Raw genomic sequence first — 20,186 nt, 5'->3', positions numbered from 1 at the left:
AGTAGTTTGGGTAGTTGTATTAAAAATCTCTCAAAAGGAACCAATTACATTTAGTAACTGAGGGTATATATAGACAGCTTGGGTAATCCATGGAGAGCTGTGATTTTCCATATCTCCAGAAAGATTCTATTTCCTGTTCTCTTTGCTGACAAAGATGGATAGATTAAAATACAACAACAATCTCTACCTTTATTTAAGTAATATTAAAGGAGCTTCACAATTCAAACAATTATTGGTTTATCTGGGATTTATTGGGGGAAATATATGTGTTCAAATGCACAACCTACCTTATCACATTAATGAAGAGTATCTTACACAGCACTTGTCACTAAAAAAAGAAAATAGCCCTGTGGCAGAAGCATTCTAGCTCAACACCCAAGTAAATCTAGCTTGCTTCTGAACCCTAACAAGGAGAGGAACAAAAAGAGTACAAGCAAGAACCATTGGAAGGAAAATCAACAAAAAATTGAAAAATAAAAATTGATGAACAAATTACAAAAGCCGTGACCACTGGACAAGATTAGCTCCCTGAGCAGGCAAGAGTACCAATGACTATCTCAATGTAGTGAAGCATCCAGGCATACCTTTTTATTAATTTTGCATATCAACAACTGTTTGAAATATCAAAGAAATAAAATGCGACTTCTAAACACCTGTCAGTTGCCAAACCAACTATATTTTATTAACTAATGCACATTTTGTGCACAAAGTCCAGAACTAGTGCAATGGATTTCAATGTCACCAATATTTCGGTAAAAGCAGATCAAGGCAGATTGGTGGCCCAAATCAACTCAAATTGAGCTAACTACATTGTAAGTCACTAGCATTTTATTGGGAATGCAAGGTTGCTTAGGATTTAGTGCTTAGTCCAGGTGTTAAGTGGGGTCATCCATGATTGCTAGCTCCTCTCCTTGACATCTGAGGTTAAAAGTTAACACATTAAAAAGGGGCACTGATCTTTGGGGATTTCTGAGAACAGCTCAATGATCAACACTCCCACGTCTTCCAAAGCTAACTGATGGACTGGGGAAGGAATTATTATAACTTATTTTGTCAAACATTAATAAGCATCAAAAGAGGCAATGCTGGCAAAAGCCTGTGGTACATAACACATGAACACACGTATATCCTGCTCCACGTACAGAAACCGTTTGGAGTGCCGCAGCCACAAGAAACAGCATGGATTGTTACAGAACAAGTGCGATCCTACTACTATGTGTTGGAATTTAACAGCAAGGGGACACACACACACACACACACACACACACACTAAGTAGCCTGAAATTTCATGTTGAACCAAAACTATGAAAAGCAAGCAGTTTGTTTTCTTGATACGGTTGTCCTTCTTAAACATCTAAAATTGTCATAGTCATTAGCAAGTAAGCCTTTAAAACACTAAGTAAAGGGAAAACCTTGTAAGAAATATAATTTCTGGGCTTTGAGATCTTGGACCATGACAGCATTCAATATTTTGTTTGAAAATCTTAGCTGGAAGCATAAAAATATTGGTTGCTTTAACCATAACCTTAAGTTTTTGCCTACTTTATGTTTTAAGACTCAGTGTGATAAGGTGTGAGTTTGGGGAAAAGATTCTGTTCATACGGAAATGGTAATTTTGCATAATTGACTGCTACCTTAACATAGCGTGGGAAGAGCCAAAATCTTTGCCATCTGAGCTTTCAACTCTGAAACTTGACTGTAGCTAAAAAGAGCTACACCATCAAATCTACTCTTTAGTTCTCATATAATTCAAGGAGAGTCCAGGGTATGGAGTCATTAATAGGAAATGATGCTATGAGCTAGTATTTCCCCTTAGGAAGTCTGGCAAAAAGAAACAAATTAAGAATCTCTCTCTAACCTCCAAGCAAAGCCTGTAGGTCAAAGGTGACACTATCTGAGCTGCAAGTTTAGAACAGTGTGGTTAACTCTATTGTGTTGTTATTTATTTAATGTGTGATTCTGATGTCAGCAATCAAGGTACTATTTGGTTCAGCTGCCAAGGATGTCTTTCTAAAGTACTGACATAATCATTTTAGCCTCCACTTAGAAACTTCTGAGAGCTCCCAGTTTTCAGGAGTCAGTTCAAAACCTTTTCCTATAGTTTTCAGGACCCTTAGCAAATGGACTGAATCCAACTCTCTGGCATCATCACCCACTACTTGCTAACAAATAACCCACAGTCTTTCACAACCATGTCATTTTAATACAAACAACTTGATTAATGCTGCTTCTCTGAGTGGCTGTCCCTCCTATCTCTACTCTTTTTCTGCCTAGAAAACTTCTATTGATCTGTCAGAGCCCAATGCCAGTAGAATTAAATTATTTATCCTCAGTGATGCCATAACACTTTATTCATCTTACTGGAGGTCATTTAGCACACTGTATTATAGTTAGTTCTATCTTGATAAAATGGGAGTGCCTTGAAAAATGAAGGGACTATTTTACGTATCTTTGGCTAATGGTAGATATTCAATAAAATGTTTACTGCACTGAAAAGAGATTAACTAGAGTAGATTTTAATAGCTTGGGTTCTGAGAGTAGTACTAAGTTCAACCCCTGTTCCTCTCCTAATCAGCTGCTTCTTAAAGTGTCTGCACTTCAGGCTTATAATTTGCAAAAACAGAGCTAAACATATTAACCTTATAGGGTTGCTGTGAAAATTGAATGATGGATATAAAGCTGCTTAGCACAATCTTGTAAACAATAAGCTGTAAGTAAAAGTTAGCTATTATTATCATCATTATTATTTCTGGACTGTATTCATTTAAAGGATTCATTAATTTTAATTGAGTAAACAATCAGTATGTATTACCAACATGGAAAAAGAAAAATTTCCGTGAGCCCCCAAACATAATATCATATCTCCTCGCTGTTTTCCTCTCTGTCTCCTCCTAATCTAGGATATTTATTTCCCAGAACTGTGCCAAACACTGCTTCCTTCCCAGAGGTGGAGGACAGAAGTTCTGGACCACTGTGACAGGGTAAGCAGGTCGTTAGTGCACTCTATCTGACCAAACACAAGTTGTGTGTGAAACATATCACTATGGCTCCCAGGAGGAAGATATAGATGGATTCTCTGGGTTGGGCGGATAGGGTGTTTCTAGACTTGCAGGTACTATCTTGAGGGTGTGTGGATGTGAGTGACAAAATAAAGGAGATCATGTTCACTATTAACCCCTCTGCTGAATGTCTAATGTTAACCCTTGGAAAACAGGAGAAAGACAGGTAGGCAAAGAGAGAAAAGATTGTATGCCTTAGCTAGTTAGAACACAGAGGTCTCTTACCTTCTATTGAAAAAGAGCTGTTTTACCAGGTTAAAGAAACTGAATTACCCACTTCTCTTTCCTTTTTCTTTAATGCCAATCTTAAAAATGTTTTTCCAATTTTAGATATTTATGAGTTGCTTCTCCATACCAAGGCTCACAAAGGGCATTTAAGGGCTGAAATTGTGACTACCACCAGATGCCTGAGGCTCCTGGTTGAATAAAAAATGGCAATGCAGAGAGGAGGCAGAAAAGCACTCTCCATAAAAACGCTGGGTTGCTACCTGTGCTCAGCACAAGCCACTGATAAGAAAGCAGAGTCATTCCTAAAGGGAACTAAATGCAAACTTGCTGGGTACCATAGATCGCCTGCAGAGATAACAGTCAACAATCCTCCCATGCCTGTGTGCACACACTGCTCCTTCCACCCAGAGGTGGCATCTAGCTCCCCCCACCTTGAATCTGGCTGGACTTGTGACTTGCGTTGGCCAACTGAATGTGACAGAAATGATACTTTGTTCCAGGCCTAAGCCTTAACAGCCCTTGCTGCTTCCGTGTTTGCCCTCTTGGAACTTGGGGCTGGACTCCTGAATGATGGGACAGCACCTGGAAAGAGGGGGGTCTTGTGGCAGAGGATCAAGGCATTCTGGTCAATATCTAGTACCAAAGTCCCAGCTGTGTGGAGTGAGGCCACCGTGGACCCTCCAGTCCCAGTCAAACCACCCCAGCTGATACCACAAGGGGCACACATGAGCCCTTCTCAAATTTCTGACTCACAGAATTGAGAGTAATAAAATAATTGCTATTTTAAGTCACTAGGTTTGGAGATGATTTGCTATATAGCAATAGAAAATTAAAACATCTCATGGCTCTCTCCGTCTCTCCGTCAATGGAGTGGCTCCAATGGCTAGATGCCTAGGTTTCCACACCTTCTTTTCAGTGCTATGTTCCATTTATTCCTAGAGCCCTCCTAATGATTATTCCGAAGCACAGAGTAAACACCTTATATAAAATGTTAACAACATGAGAGAATACTGTGCTAGTCGCTATGGGGGATATATACTTCAGCCCTGTAGCAGTGCTTGTTTCAAGCAAACTTGTTTCACATGAAAAGGTGCTGCTGGAAAGCATTTCTTCAAGTGGGGTTTCACGATTTTGTCTAACTTTTGACACTAAGACTAGACAGAAGAATAGTCACCCCTAGACATTGTGTGTTTGTGTGTGTGTATGTGTGTGTGTGTGTGTGTGTGTTTCCATCATAGAAAATTAAAGCCAAGTCTAAGGAAATGGTTGGTAAATATTAACTAACACCTTAAATACTATGAATTTTTATGTTCTAAAACATTTTATTTATTTATTTTAGATGCAGGATCTCACTGTCACCCAGGTTGGAGTGCAGTGATGCAATCATAGCTCACTGTAACCTTGAACTCCTGGGCTTAAGTGATCCTCCCACCTCAGCCTCCCATAGCTAGGGCTATAGGCATGTGCCACCACATCCAGCTGATTTTTCATTTTTATTTTTTGTAGAGATGGGGGTCTTGCTATTTTGCCCAGGCTGGTCTCAAACTCTTGGCTTCAAATGATCCTCCCACCTTAACCTCCCAAAACACTGGGATTACGGGTGTGAACCACCATGCCTGGCCAACATTGTGGATTTTAAAGAGTAAGACTCTGACAACATCCTTCTGAGGACATAAAATTGCTCTGGATTTGATGGCTAACATTAAGTTCTATTGGCAGGGAGTTTATACAAAGTGTTATCTCCAGAAAGCCAGAGGCCAGAGCACAGCCACGGATGCTTATAATTGCTGTGAGATGAACACCACAGACTTCCAAAAAAGACTGAGGGAGCATCTCCTTGCTTCATACCAGGCTAGGCCTGAAGCTACACTGAAAAAGGAGTCAAGATGGCTTATTCCAATTGCTTTCACAAAGACGACAAACCCTATGAATATGAAGGACGACCTTCCCAGAGTAACGTACATGTTCTGTTCTCAGAAGTCAAATACCATGACTTTGGCAATATTCTATTGATCACATAGGCTAGCTCTATTCAGAGGTGGAGGAGGCTACACAAGGGAATTAACACTGGTGGACAGGATCACTGGGAGCCATGTTGGAGGCTGGCCACCACATTCACCCAAAACCAATGTACTAGTGCCTACTGAGGAACAAAACACAACGTCCCTGCTTTCCTGAAGCACACATGCTTGGAGAGGTCAGAAAGCCAATGGATCTAATCAGTAAGTAAATTTTATTACATGCTCTATAATTTGTGAAGTCCTATGTGTTAAATAAAATTGATAGGAGGTCATTGGTTTGGACTGAGCTCCTGCCCTAGGCTCAAGAGACCAAATCAAAATGCAGTCACTTCTGCTGAAGTTCTATGCCATCAGGCCAAAAATAAGTTGTTTGTCTGACCTTCCAATAAATGAGGGGAGAGATAACAGGCAAATCCCCAAACAGGCCAGTTTTAGTCAGCACAGAAGGAAGTCCCCTCTGCTTTAACTTTTACAAGGAAAGTAACTTCAAAACAATTAATCTGCTTTTTGTTCTCTTCTTTAGCCCTTTTCTGTCTATAAAGCCAACCCCCTCTGCTCAGCTCCTGGAACATTCATTCTATTTTACAGAATGAGGTGTTGCCCAATTCTAGAATCGCAAATAAAAGTCAATTAACATCTTTAAACTAAACTTGTTGTGATTTTGTCTTTTGACATGAAAACAGACTAAGTGGAATAAAAGGAAAAGGGAATGCAGGAAGTTGGGATTATAATTTTAAACAGAGAGATCTAGGTAGGCTTCACTTAGTACACTTGAAGGAAGTGAGAAATATGCTATGTGGTTTTGTGGAAGAACAGTGTTCCAGCCACTGGGAACAACAACTGCGAAGGCCTTGAAGTAGGAATGTGCCTGTGGCGTCCAAGAAACAGCAAGGCAGAAACAAGACCGCTATAGGAGAGATGCAGGAGACAAGATCAGGTAGTAACAGTAAGAGGACAGAGACTATGTGGGCGAATGTATGAAATGGGAAGCCACTGGATAATTCTTAGCAGACAACTGATACTATCTGGCTTAACATTTAAAAAAATCTCATTCTGGTGGCTGACATCAGAATTGACAGGCCAAGGGTAGAAGAAAGAAACAAATAAGGAGGCTCTTGTAAAAAGTGAGACAAGAGACAGTGGTGGCTTACAACATTATCAGTGTAGGTGGTGAGGCATGGTCAGATGCTGGATTTATTGTGCGTGATTAATTTGCCATTCTAGGCAAAGTTTTTACTTAAGAGGAACAGCATTTTTTATTAGATTCCAGATTTGTTGCTGCCAAATGGTGCTTTAGGGAACCCTGCACAAGTTCTGAGAAGCTTCATATGGATTTGCTCATAAGAGCAATGAAGTGGGTGAGAGGACTGAAGCTTTATGTCCCCTCCCCAGTTTTATAAGGGCAGCTCTGCGTTAACATTCTTCAAATTGGGGGATGAGGAAAACCTTCGAAAGAAAGACTAGGAACCCCAATTCCCCAAAAGAAAGGACAGACCATAAAGACACACGCACACAAACTGTATAAAAAATACAACACCATTTATAAAATTGAAAGACAAACTATAGGTAAAAATATTTGCAACACAAATGAAGAAAGTTTAATATCCCGAAAATTTAAAAAACTCATAAATTCATAAGAAAACAATCAAGTAAGAAATGGGCAAAGGGTGTTTCCAAAATGAGGTTCATAAGAGTACTTCCTTCATTGAATTGTTGTGAGGATAAAATAACAATATATATAAAGTATTTAACACAGTTCCTGGCACATAATGCTCAATCAATTTTACCCACCACTGCCGCCACCATAACCACCGCTGTTGTCATCGTAACTACCACAGTTGACACCTTTACCACCACCCTTACATTATCACCACCACCAGCACTACCACCACCAGCAACTTCATCATCACGACAGTGTAAGAGCGATTAGCAATGCAAATCTGAGCCAACTCTGAAGGTCAAATCCAATGCAGCTTCCCCCCAGGTACATTCTTCACTGCAAGTGATCAATTACATATTACCTTTTCATGGTTTTCTATTAGGATCTCAATGACAATGTTCTGAAATTTGATGTCCATGATGGCTGCTACTGTTTCTTCCTGAGGCCTCAGCAAAGTGGGTCCAAACACCACGCCAAGATTTGCCACCGTCATCAAATTCTGCTTGTGGTTGTTAGCAACACTGGGAGGAAGGAAAAGAAAAGGTACCAATGAGAGAAATTGTGTACACAGAGATACCAACCACCCTGTATCCTTCCTATCTTCCTATCTATAGACTCCTCATCTGTAGGAGCCAGAACCTGGGACATCGTCAGATGCCACAGGAGTCAGAAAATCTACCACATTTCAGAAATCTTCAGCATCCAGGCTATTTTGCTACTTCAGGATATGACACGCTTTATCATTTCCATTTTGCCTAGAACAACCAACCAATCAAAGCAACTATCTGCCAAATTACTAACCTTTGAACATCTGAATCCCTGTTTTGCAAGTCCAGGTAACTGCTAATCCCTTTTAATTACAATTTATGTACTTGGCAGCTGCTTAAACTGCAATGATTAGCATTTTTCTCCATGGCAAATGTAAAACCTCTTGATGGCTTTAATACATTTGCAAACATAAGCACTAAATAGACATAATTTTTAAAATGGGCAGATCTGGATATTTAAAACCAAGTAAGGAAATTCAGCACTTTAGATTTAAAGTATTAAAAGCCGATCAGATTAAACATGTGGCTCACATTAAGTGAAATGTGGCATAAACAGAAATAAAAATGCACTAGTGTATATTCATCTATATGGCTGTGTTTATATTGTCACTTATACTCAAAGTCTAACAAACACACAGGGTCAACAGTCGCTGACCCTGTGAGTAATTTGCTAAAGATGCAGGCATATTTTTGAATAAACAACTACTCAAAAGATGTATCTGAACTCCATACCCAGGCCACCAGGACCTAGCTATAAAACTCAATTGTTCACTTGCTGGCCCCATGTATAAAAACATATAAATCATCTACTTGGCAACAAATAAGTTAAAAGTTAATGCCATTCAGTTTTGTTGAGAAAATATCAAGAGCTTCCCTAAATCACCTGTTACAAGAAGGAAGCTATTCATTACTAACTTGAAACTAGAGACAAATTGGGTAGAGATAGGCAGTTTGCACAGACCTACCTCCCTAGCATTTAGTGCTATTTATATGGAGTATTTTTTTACACAATTCTATAAATGCCTGCAGTGTTTCTCACTGTTTCTCTGGTACACTTTTTTTTTTTTTTTTTTTTAAAGGAAGAAAAGAGATTATACTGCCTTAAGTGCTGGTTTTTAAACTGAGCCTTTATTGAAATACCATATCAACCAATTTTATTAGCAGATGTGTACCTTTCTATAATTTTTTTAGGGCTAAGAGTTTAACTTTCTCCTCTAAAGGTGGGCAGAGCATGGTTAGGTTTATGAAACTTTAACTGTGGCACAGCCCAGTTAGAAAGAGGATTTGCTTTTTGATTGCTAAGCAACACCTGCGGCAGGGAGAGTGGCCTGTTTCTGGTCCACATAAAGAATATTTTATAAACATTTTCTTAGTTCTTGCTGAGTCTCCTGGTTTTACTTATGTTTTCCATTCTACCCAGAATCACATCACATTTCCAGTCTGACAAAGTTAATGCAGATGGTCAAATTCTGACCTGGCAAGGAGGAGAGACTTCGGTTCTGTGCCTCAGTCAATCAGCAAGTATGCATATTTACAAGCTGCTTTTAACATCACTACTTTCAACATCAGCTCCTCTGTGTGGCAAGGAAATTCTATGTCCTTATACTTCCCCTTCCAAAAGAGCTAAGTCATTAAACTTACCCTCTTGTCACAAAAGTCCCGTGTGCAAGTGAATCAACAAGCTATTTTTTTATGAAAGTACCTTCAAATTGTAGACCAATATAAAAATACGTGGTTTGGATGATGATCATTTTTCCCCGTCAGGCTTCTCCACACTACATCTGACTCAAGTAACAGCCTCCTAACTAGGGTTCCTGACCCAAGAACCTCTAACTTCAGCTTTATCCTCCCTGCTATCAGCAGTTCCACCTAAAACTCAGCTCTCACACCTCCCCTGGCGAGAACACAATGGCATGGCATATGTGAATGTTTAGCAGTGCTTTTATTGTTTAATTGTTCTGATAATGACGACTGTAAACCTGTAGTGGGCCCCACTGTTTTTCTTTCTTCTTTCTTTTTTTTTTATTATTATACTTTAAGTTTTAGGGTACATGTGCACAACGTGCAGGTTTGTTACATATGTATACATGTGCCATGTTGGTGTGCTGCACCCATTAACTCGTCATTTAGCATTAGATATATCTCCTAATGCTATCCCTCCCCCCTCCCCCAACCCCACAACAGTCCCCGGTGTGTGATCAAGGCCTTTCTCTGTCATCCAGGCTGGGGTGCAGTGGCATGATCATAGTTCACTGCACCCTCACACTTCTGGGCTCAAGAGATCTTCCTGCCTCAGCCTCCTGAGTAGCTAGGACTACAGGCATGCGCCACCACACCTGGCTAGTTTTTAAATTTTTCTGTAGAGACAGAATCTTGCTATGTTGCCTAGGCTGGTCTTGAACTCCTGGTCTCAAGTGATCCTCCCAGCTTGGCCTCCCAAAGTGCTGGAATTATAGGCGTGAGCCACTGTGCCTGGCCTGCCCGACTATTTTTAACACAAAGACTGAACTCTTATAAAACAGCATACCCTTTCTCAAAATCACCACTAGGCCTTCCTGTGCCACCTCCTAGCTCTGGGTCCCTGGGCAGAGTGACTCAATATTTCTAAGCTTTGGGTTCCTCATCTTTAAAAAAAAGAAGAGGTTGGGTGAATAACATACCTACTTCATGTGAATGTTGTACAGATTAAATGTGATAATGCATGGGATATGTGGTAATTATCATACTAATTCACTTTTCACTCTCATTCCACTTCCACACCTCTCTGCCTTTGTCCATATCATTCCTCTGCCTGGAATGTTCTTTTGCTGCTTTCTTTGCTTGACAAACTGTTAATATGCAAGGCTCAGCTCAAATGGCCCATTCCTTTCTGTACTTTCCTCTCACCTTTCTCCAATCCTCTATACCCAGTGAAGGCAGAAGTGTTGGCCTGCTCCTGCATTTATTACAGTGTTGTCATCCCTACCAAGGCCTGAGAAGAGGAAGTATGGTATTTTATTTGGTAGCACCAGTGCTGAGCACACTGCTTGGCACAGGAGGTGCACAATGAGCTTTCACTGAGGCATTAAAAGATGAGGGGAGTTTCTGAGTAGGCCTAAAACAATTCCCAACCCAGCTACTTACTCATTAAACTTCAAATGATTTTTGGGGAATGTATCTCAACTATCCCAACCTCCCTTTTCAAAGTCTTGAGCTATGTTCCATTTCTTAGACTTAATTAATGAGTAATAATTACTCTGATTTGCAGGCCCCAGTGCCCAAAGGCATTTGGAAAAAAGGTATAGTAATTCTGGATTAGCAACTCTGAATATAAATAAGCTTGAAGTTACCCAGCATAATTCATTTCCCTTTTAATGACCCATGTTATTTTAGAACTTAAAACTCACATTGATCTAAGTCTTAGGAAACTTTTTTTTTGGGTGGGAGGAGTTACACCTTTCATTATTAATGACCATTATATTTCGGCACACTGAAGTAATAAATTGATCCGTCACTTGATTATTACTGCTCACAACTTGGTACAGCCATGTTCATTACTCCAGAATGAATTATTAATGGCTTGAGATCTCTATGTATCCCGGACAGAAAGGCCTAGACCTCAGCCTCTGCAGGCACCAGCCATCCGTTATAGCTGGATGAATTTACAGATGCATAGGAAACAGGCTGGCAGAGCAGAGCAGAGCCGGTCCAGCAGAGGCCACGGGACTCGTTCATTAGCAAGGTCTATAAAACACAGAGAACCCGCTGTTTTGTCAAATTGAGCTGTCTGAGTTCCTCCTCACACGGCTGAGAATGTCATGTTGAGTCTTGACTTAAAATCTACACAAAGAAACTTCTTGTACACTTCACACTGCAGTGAAGGAGTCTTTGACACATGCCTTTCAGATCCCTACGTCCACGTGGACTACTCTGCTGTGGTGTCTTTTGAAAGAACTGCCAATTCCATAGGCTTCCTTTGGATGCTACAGAGAAACAGTTTTGCATGTGATATTCACTTGGGAGAGACCCAGTTTCTTCTGTGATCATCAGAATGGCTGCATCCACTGAGAAGCAGTGGATCTCCTGAGGGGCATGACTTCAGGGCAGTTGTTGGGGGTGGGGAGGAATAGGTACCCCATGTTTCAGGCAGTTCCCGCATGAACTGGAATCAATGAGGAAAGAGCATGTTCCATGAAAATGGCCTTGGCAGAGGGGCCTCTTGCCACCTTTGCTTTAAGGGGAAATAGATGGAGACTCTGTTTTGGTCTGATATCCTTTGAGTGGCAGAAGGAGGTAAATCACTTCTAGATAAAGATGGTGGTGGGGATGGTGGCAGAGGGAGCATTATGATGGGAATAGCAGTAGCCAACCCTTGTAGGGCTTGTAAGGCAGAGACCCCCAGGCTGTCATAGGGATCACATCTGTTTTCCTAGAGCTTAAATGAGAGCCAGAGCTCTATAAGTGCTAAGTAGTACTTTAAAACACCAGACTGGTCCTAAAGTATTCCAACAATACATAAGCTTATTGTAGGGTTTGCAGATAAGTTTCATCTTGAGGCCTAGAGTGTTATGTTGAAAAATGTCAAAGAGGAGTACTGGCTCCACTGGATACAATGTAGTGACAGATTCACAATGTACCATGGGTTGGATGGGTAGAGCAACAGCCCATCCCACTTATCCACCATCCCTTCCTTGTTTGCTTCACCTTCCAATATTAAACAGGAACTTAGGTTTACAGAGCATTTTAGACTTTTTAAAAAAGCTCTACAACAACTTTTTACATTTATCTGACCTATATAATAACTCTATAATAGTAGCGCTCAAACTTTCTGACAATGACCCAAGGTAGGAAGTATATTTTACCAAGCAATACACACAGACATAAACAGACAGGCACACACCCCCACACCATATCAGAAACAAAAGTTTTCAGGAATAGTACGTATGACACACTCTGATATTTCCTATTGCCATCCTATCCTATTCGATTCTATTTTTATCCGATAAATTGTTTTCATGAGCCACTTATATGCCGTGAACTACTATTTGAGAAATACTGCTATAGAGGTATAAAGTGCAAATATTCCCTCCAATTTGCAAATTTGGACAATAAAGCTAAGGGAGATCATAGCACAGTAGTTGGAATCAGACACACATTAACAGCTGGATGGCAGCAGGCAAGTCACCTGGCCTCTCTAAACCTGTTTCCTCACATATAAAATGGGAGCAATAATATGTAGCTTGCAGCTTGTAAATTTGAAAGGCTGATTAAGTATGATTCTGCAAGTAAATCCCTTAGCATGAAATAATAGCTTAATAAATGACATCTGCTCTTGTCATGGTGGCTGTCGAGGTAGTGCTGATGAAAGTGGTAGTAGTAGCAGCAAGTGCCAAGTTAAAGCCACGTTGTTAGTTGGTAGTTTCGCTTGGTATCCTGCCCAGGAACCCTTAGTGGCCTGCTTCTGCTTGAGGCAAGAGGTCGCATCTTCTCCACTTATGTTTCAAAGACTTCTGTACCCTACCTATTTGTATTTCTCCTCTTTTCATTCTTTTGTGTAAAAAAAAAAAAAAATTATGAAATACTTTGAATCTATAGAAAACCTCAAATCATAATAGTACTTCTTTTCTTTCTTTCGTGTTTTTTTTTTTGAGATTAAGTTTCACTCTTGTTGCGCAGGCTGGAGCGCAATGGCGTGATCTCGGCTCACTGCAACCTCCGCCTCCCGGGTTCAAGCAATTCTCCTACCTCAGCCTCTGGAGTAGCTGGGATTACAGGTGCGTACCACCACGCCTGGCTAACTCTTGTATTTTTAGCAGAGACGGGGTTTCATCATATTGGCCAGGCTGGTCTCGAACTCCTGACCTCAGGTGATCCACCTGCCTCAGCCTCCCAAAGTGCTGGGATAACAGGCATGAGCCACTATACCTGGCTATAGTACTTATTTTCTATCACTTCCCTATAAGCATTTCCGGCACAACAGGCTGAGAGCCTCACATGGAGCCAAAGCAAAGCCACCAAACTCACTCTGCCTTCATGACACCAACAACATCATGCCCCTAGCTTGCCCAGCAAGTTCTCCCCCACCGTTCAAAGCCCACCACCCTACAAAGAACAGTTCTGAGCACTCCACTGACCATTGGAGGCCATACCAAGCTTTTTCCTCTAAGAGATACGTCACGGTCAATCCCATGGGACATTTCTACACCAGCTGCTTCCCTGTTCACAAATACGTTAGGACTAGGGGCTGGATCACGACCTTGGAATGCATCTTCTGCAGAACACAGGCAGGTGCTGGGGTAGGCCTGAGATGACCAATTCTGAAAGTATTATAGGTACGTGGGCGGGTACCTAAGCTGCAGTCAATATCACCCTTCTCTCTACTACCCTCTCAGGGAAGCTCCAAGCTCTAGGCTGAAGAGGATTAGCTGGAAATGAAGCTGCTGGAACAACACTTTTTTGTGGCTAAGCAGACAAGTTTAGTTTCCAGGACTGTCAATTTGGTTCTTTTCACCAGCCTCAAATCCATCCTTAGTATATAACACAGGATGACGGGGGGAATCCTCACTGTCACTCACTGCGTGTTTTCTACCAAGTCAGACTCTGTGTTGCCTGGATACTACCTGGACTCGGTGAGGCAGGACTGCTCCAAACAGTGCTGATGAGGCCTCTGTGGAGAACACCCGTCAGGGCCATGAACACAGCTTGCTGGACTGCCCCAATGGTGGCACCAGAATGAGGGTGTCAGATACAACGTTCTGTGTACTGACTGAGACCTGGCTCACCAACCACATTTAACATCTTCCTGGAAATGGTTATCTAGTGAGAAGCCAGACAGGAAGCTTGGAATAATTAATTGAGTGCTTATGGTGGGTACTTCTACACAGTGTCTCCTAATGGGAGAACCTTTGAGGCAGGCAGGTACCACTATCACTACCACTTTACAAATGAGGAAAGAGAAGCACTGAGAAGGTAAGTAATTGGCTCAAGGTTACACAGCTAATGACGGGCAAAGCCAGGAGGGGAATGAAGTCTGCAGAGTCCATACTCCCAACCCCAGCTCTCTCCTGCTCCCACACCACCAGGGCCAAGTCCAACCTACGCTAAAAAGGCATTCTTCTTCCTCAGAAAATTCAACCCAAAATGAAGTCACCGTAGGGGAAAAATCAGTGGTTACAATAGGAAAAAGAGGGCCTCTCCCTCATTCACTTCACAAATCACTAAATTGGAAGAAGTAAAAACAAAAGAGAGAAAGAGAGCATTTATGCCTGTGGGAGTGATACTGGACTAAACACTGTTTCTTCCTCTTTCTTGCAGCGGAAAATGGCTGCACACTTGACAAAATTATGAAAATGATGAACTACCCTCAAATTTGATGGCATTCCATTTATAGCTGGCTGGCACAGTCAGAGCCAGTTCCTAATAATGAAAGAGTGAGCCCTGTAAGATTGAGAGAGAAGGAGAAATAAAAAAAAGGAGGGAAAAATAGCCAAAATGGGTTCTGTAGTCCAAAAAGGAGATAATTATGGCCATATATGTATTCATCCAGGCTGTACTGCTTTCATTCAAGGATGTCAAAGCTCTGTGAATAACTAGCAAACTGTTCTCTGCTTCTGGGGAAACACATAGCTACATATCAGATGGGTAAAGAAGGCTGCTGAGATGTTAAGTACTGCTCAGTATTACTTAGGTCCAGTTTAACCTCCACTAACAGAGGCCCACCTGGTACTGAAAATTGTTGAGAGAAAAGGAAAAAGGATTTGGGGGAATTTAAAAAAAAGACAAGATACCTCTTTTCATATAGCTTGCAATCTAATGCAGAGGTATTCTAAAATCTGAGGGTGTAACTAGCTCTATTTCCACTCGTCTTCTCTAATTCAACTCCATTCCCTATTTAAAATCTACCAAAGGCTTCTCACTGTTCTAAATTTCAAGTTGAAACTCTTTAGCATCCAGTATGGTAGCTCCTTAAAAAATTAGACTCAGAATTACCATATGATCCAGCAATTTCACTTCTGGGTATATGTGTAAAATAATTGAAAATGGGGTCTCAAAGAAGTATTTGTACACCCATTTTTATTGTAGTATTATTCACAATAGTTAAAATGCAGAAGCAACCCAAATGTCTACTGATGGATGAACGGATAAGCAAAATGTGTTACATACAAACAATAGAATATTATTCAGCCTTAAAGGGGAAGGGAATTCTAGCATATACTATGACATGGATGAATCTTGGGGATACTGTGTTAGGTGACATAAGCCAGTCACAGACAGACAAATGTTGTATGATTCTACTGATATGAGGTACTTAGAGTAGTCAAATTCACAGAGTTGAAAAGTAGAATGGTGGTTGCCAGGGGCTGGATGAAAGGGGAATCGGGAGCTTTTGTTTAATGGATACAGAGTTTCAGTTTTAGAAGATTAGTTATGGAGATGGATGGTGTTGGTGACTGTACACCACCACTGAACTGTACACTTAAAAATAGTCAATGTAGTAAAGTTTACATTATATGTATTTTACAATAACAACAAAAATATATTTTCTTAAAGAAAACCCTTGGCAAAGGACCTACAGGATCCAGCTGATCTCTCAAGGCCCTCCTCTACCCAATCCCTGTACTCTCCCAACTCTGAGCTAAAATTCTCTTTGGGCCTTAGTTTCTTCCTTCCTAATGCTGATCCCCATTCCTGGGCCACTCTGTAGCCCCTCTCCCTCTTGACTTGGCTCTGTCCTCCTTGCCACTCTTCCTCAAAGTGGTCTTTCTGGACACCTCACGCTAGGTCAGGTCCCTTACTATAATTCTAATTCTTCAATTCTCTTTCTTGGTACTTATTGAATTATAAATATATCACCATTCATGGAAGTGACATTTTCTGTCTCCCCTACTTAGCAGAGCTCCAAGAGGAGAGGTATGTCATCAGCCTCCTTCACTGCCACACGCCAGTGCCTAGCAGTTTGCATATCATGTGTTGAATGGAAAATAAAGGAGCACGTGGATGCTTTGGGAGGCCACCTTCTTCTAAGTGTGTCAAGGCTGAGCTGCACTAGGTACCTGGGTTAAACATGTCACCTACTGCTGTCTTAGAGCCTTTGCCAAGCTGGGGGCGATGGGGGGCGTGGTTGGCCACAGCAGCTCATTCTGACACAGACAGCATATAATGCACTAGGCGTCTCTCCCTGGCCAATCTGGAAGGTATAACAGCCAAAAAAATATTTACAAGGTCTAATAATTATTACATGCATTACCTAATATGCATTGTATAATACAGCATGAGCTCACACTACTATACCAGGATCCTTTCAGTACATTTAATAGCTCTCTAAGACAGTGTCTCCTATCTCTCCTTTTCTTTATCCATTTCTGAAATTCCTTTATTTCCTGCCTGTCTTTGATTATTACTAGGATTTTCATCAACAGTAACAGCAACTAACATGAGCTGAGAACTTACTGTGAGCCAGGGATAACCACTCCCTCAATTATCTCATGTGATCTTTAAAGTAACCCTAGGAGGGAAATTCCATTAATATCCCAAATAGAGAGGCTGGAGCTCAGACAAATTCAGAAATCTGTCTAAGGTCACATATCTAGAATTTGAGACCAAAAAGTCTGCAGTCTGATTTCAAAGCTACTGCTCTTAAATGCTCTAGTATGAGGCAGAGAGAGAGAGACAGACAGACGGAGAGAAAGAGAGATACAATACATATCCTGTTATTTTATCTCATTTGCTTCTCTTCTTTTCTACATGGCCTAACCTTAGGGAGATCATGGGTCAAAGAAGAACCTGATTATTTTTACAAGGATAAGTTGAAAGCAAACAAGAATATTAGGGTCATCTATGTCCAACAACAGTATAAAATCTCTAAGCTTTTCTATTGGTAAATAAAGCTAATCTGGGTCATGGGAATTACTAGAACCCAAGAAGAATGATACTTTTGCTGTAAGCTGCCCAGTTTTCCAAAATTAGTCATTTAGAGATTAAACAGGCCAATCTGCATTTTATTTGCCCTACATTGTCTCAGCTACCTGGGATTTGGAAGTCTTACGCACAGGGAAAACACATTCCTTAGATCCAGGGGTTAACTGATTAGCTTTCACCTATCTCATCCTGGACAGTTTAGGCTTCAGCTAGTAGCTGTATTCTTGGTCCCAGTCCACAGGGCGCAGATGGGGAAGAGCAGCATTCACATATAAAAAGACATGCAGAGAAGCTGACTCAGAAAGCCTTTCTTCCTGGAAAATTACTTAACTATTTTAAATTACATAACAATTCATTCTAAAGTCCAATGTAATTAACATTTGCAAAGCATTTTATAGTTCATAAAATGCTTTCACATTCATTATCATTGATTTATTGATTAGTTCTCACATCTAGAAAAAGATGCCAGAGGGTAAATAGAGGAGGTTTAAAAGTTGCACATGTGTATGCCAGTCTGGTGTTACCAAGTGCTGCAAATGCCGGTTCCTGTTGTTAGTGACATTTCCTTCAACTACACAACCTACCACCTTTAAGCTAACATTGTCCCAAAGTCAAGCAAGCCATGGAGACAATGCTTTGGGACTTTCTACCCAACGAAGAAAGTGCAAGGTGACCCAGCACAAAGGCCAAAACTGCAACATATATTTTTCAATTACCAACTATTTTTTAGCACCCATTGTGTGCCAGGGACTGCTTTAAGTGCTGGAGATATACTGGTGAACAAGACAGACTCCTCCAGTTTCCTGCCTTAGAGAAGCTTACATTCTTTTGGAATGGGACAGGCGATAAGCAAACAAAATATATGGTGCTATGGTGAAACAGCCAGCATGAAAGGGATGGGGAGTATAGAGGAAATGTTTGTAGCTTTAGACTGGTGGTCAAGGACATCTCATGGAGAAGGCATGTCTTGACAAGCTATGAGGACATCTGGGAATGGAGCTACAGGCAGAGGAAACAGCAGGTACAAACACCTCAGGGTAAGTACCTTTGTGGCATGCTGGTAATGCCAGTGTACCTGGAGCCCAGAGAGCAACGGGGCAAGTATTAGGAAAAGTCAGAGACATAACGGACTTGAAGGTGGCAAATCCTGGAAAACTTTGCAGGCCACTGTAAAAGCTTTGTTCTTCACTGAGTGAGATGAAAAGCAATTAGAAAATTCTGATCAGAGGGGTAACAGTATTAGTCATCCTCTCTGTAGACTCAGAAAGGTCTCAACTAAGACCTAAATGCTGAAATTCCATAGGTTGCTTAACATTCAAAGAGACAGAGATATGGCTGGGTGTGGCGGCTTGCATCTATAATCCCAGCATTTTGGGAGGCTCAGGTGGGCAGATCATTTGAGGCCAGGAGTTTGAGACCAGCCTGGCCAACATGGCAAAACCCCATCTCTACTAAAAACACAAAATGTGGTGCGCCTGTAGTCCCAGCTACTCGGGAAGCTGAGGCATAAGAATGGCTAGAACCCAGGAGATGGAGGTTGCAGTGAGCCGAGATCGCACCACTGCACTCCAGCCTGCGTGAGAGCAAGATGTTGTCTAAAAATAAAAATAAAAACAAAAACCAAAAAGAGATAAGAACTTTACAAGCTAGCATAAAACCCAGTAAGAGAATTCAAGACATATACAAACCAGATTACAGTACTGTTCATATTTAATTAAAATGTGTCAGGCCCTGTGCCTTTGCGCCTACATATCTGTGTTAACCTTATAGGTTTCTGCAGTTGTTCCCCATTTTCCTCTTGGTCATTGTGCTGGAGACCTCTACTGGGAAGCCCGGTGGAAGAACAGAATCTTAGCCAAACCTGAACTGGGGCCTAGAGCAGGTAAGAGCTTCTAGGTGTGAGTTACCTGCTACCCAGCTAATAGCCACCCATGATCAGCACCAATATTAACATTTGAGAGTCCATTGAATTTCACCAATGTAACAATCTTTAATTAGTTAAAATAAACAGCAGTCTTCTGAAACTAGATCCACATTACTAGCACCATTTTACAGATGAAAGGACAGGGACAAAAGGAGCTAAATCAAAGGTTAAGGGACTGGCCCTTAGCCATGTGGCTTAGCTCCAACAGGAACAGTGGCTCTGGGACCCAGCGCTGGGAGCTTGTCACTTCCCAAGAGACGTAAATCTCATTGCAGCTTCTATGGACATGACGATAATCCTTTCTGGAAGGACTAAGATTCCAAATCCACAGATGGGTTCATGGGAAATGTTACAGAGAGATGGACAGACTGATAGAGAAGCATACACTCATGAAATACGCACCCTAGGTAAACTATCTCCTTTTGTGGGGATTTTTTTAAATGAGGGAAATAACTCATGTGACTGGCATATTTTTGAAATGGAATGTACTTTCACCCCAAAAAGCAAACAGAAAATTACATTCCCCGCCATGAGTCTGAAAAAAAATGGGAGGCTGAAGTTGAAAACATTAGCTTTATTTCAAGGGCCAATCTACCAAAGTGACTGGAATTGACAAACCTACATGTCCTGTCATGGTACTTTTAGATTATGTTTGGATATTTGATTAGAAGAGAGAAAAAAACAGTAATGTATGGTGTCCAAAAAAGTTTATGCTCTTCATGTACAAGAGCTGAGACCCCATGGAAAAGTTCTGGAGGTCAATTCATAGGGTAAAAGGTGAAAAACATCCTAGATCTCTAACATTCATGAAGATTACTGGTATAGTACATCAACATTCCATATGTTTAC

At 41.1% G+C, this 20,186-nt stretch overlaps 1 protein-coding gene across 10 annotated transcripts in view; it reads right to left on the bottom strand.

The window, feature by feature from the left end:
* Nucleotides 1–20,186, bottom strand: part of ARHGAP26 (Rho GTPase activating protein 26) — a 454,090-nt gene that overhangs the window by 95,579 nt on the left and 338,325 nt on the right. For all 10 annotated transcript variants that reach the window (XM_054487310.2, XM_063665239.1, XM_054487312.2 and 7 more), the window contains exon 18: nucleotides 7,330–7,489. In XM_054487310.2, the coding sequence (XP_054343285.1) occupies nucleotides 7,330–7,489 (160 nt within the window). The remainder of the gene's footprint in view (nucleotides 1–7,329; nucleotides 7,490–20,186) is intronic.

The sequence above is a fragment of the Pongo pygmaeus genome, chromosome 4 (genome assembly GCF_028885625.2).
Source record: "Pongo pygmaeus isolate AG05252 chromosome 4, NHGRI_mPonPyg2-v2.0_pri, whole genome shotgun sequence".
Lineage (NCBI taxonomy): Eukaryota > Metazoa > Chordata > Mammalia > Primates > Hominidae > Pongo > Pongo pygmaeus.
The sequence above is the reverse complement of the archived record's forward strand: the minus strand, read 5'-3'. Positions and strand labels throughout refer to the sequence as shown.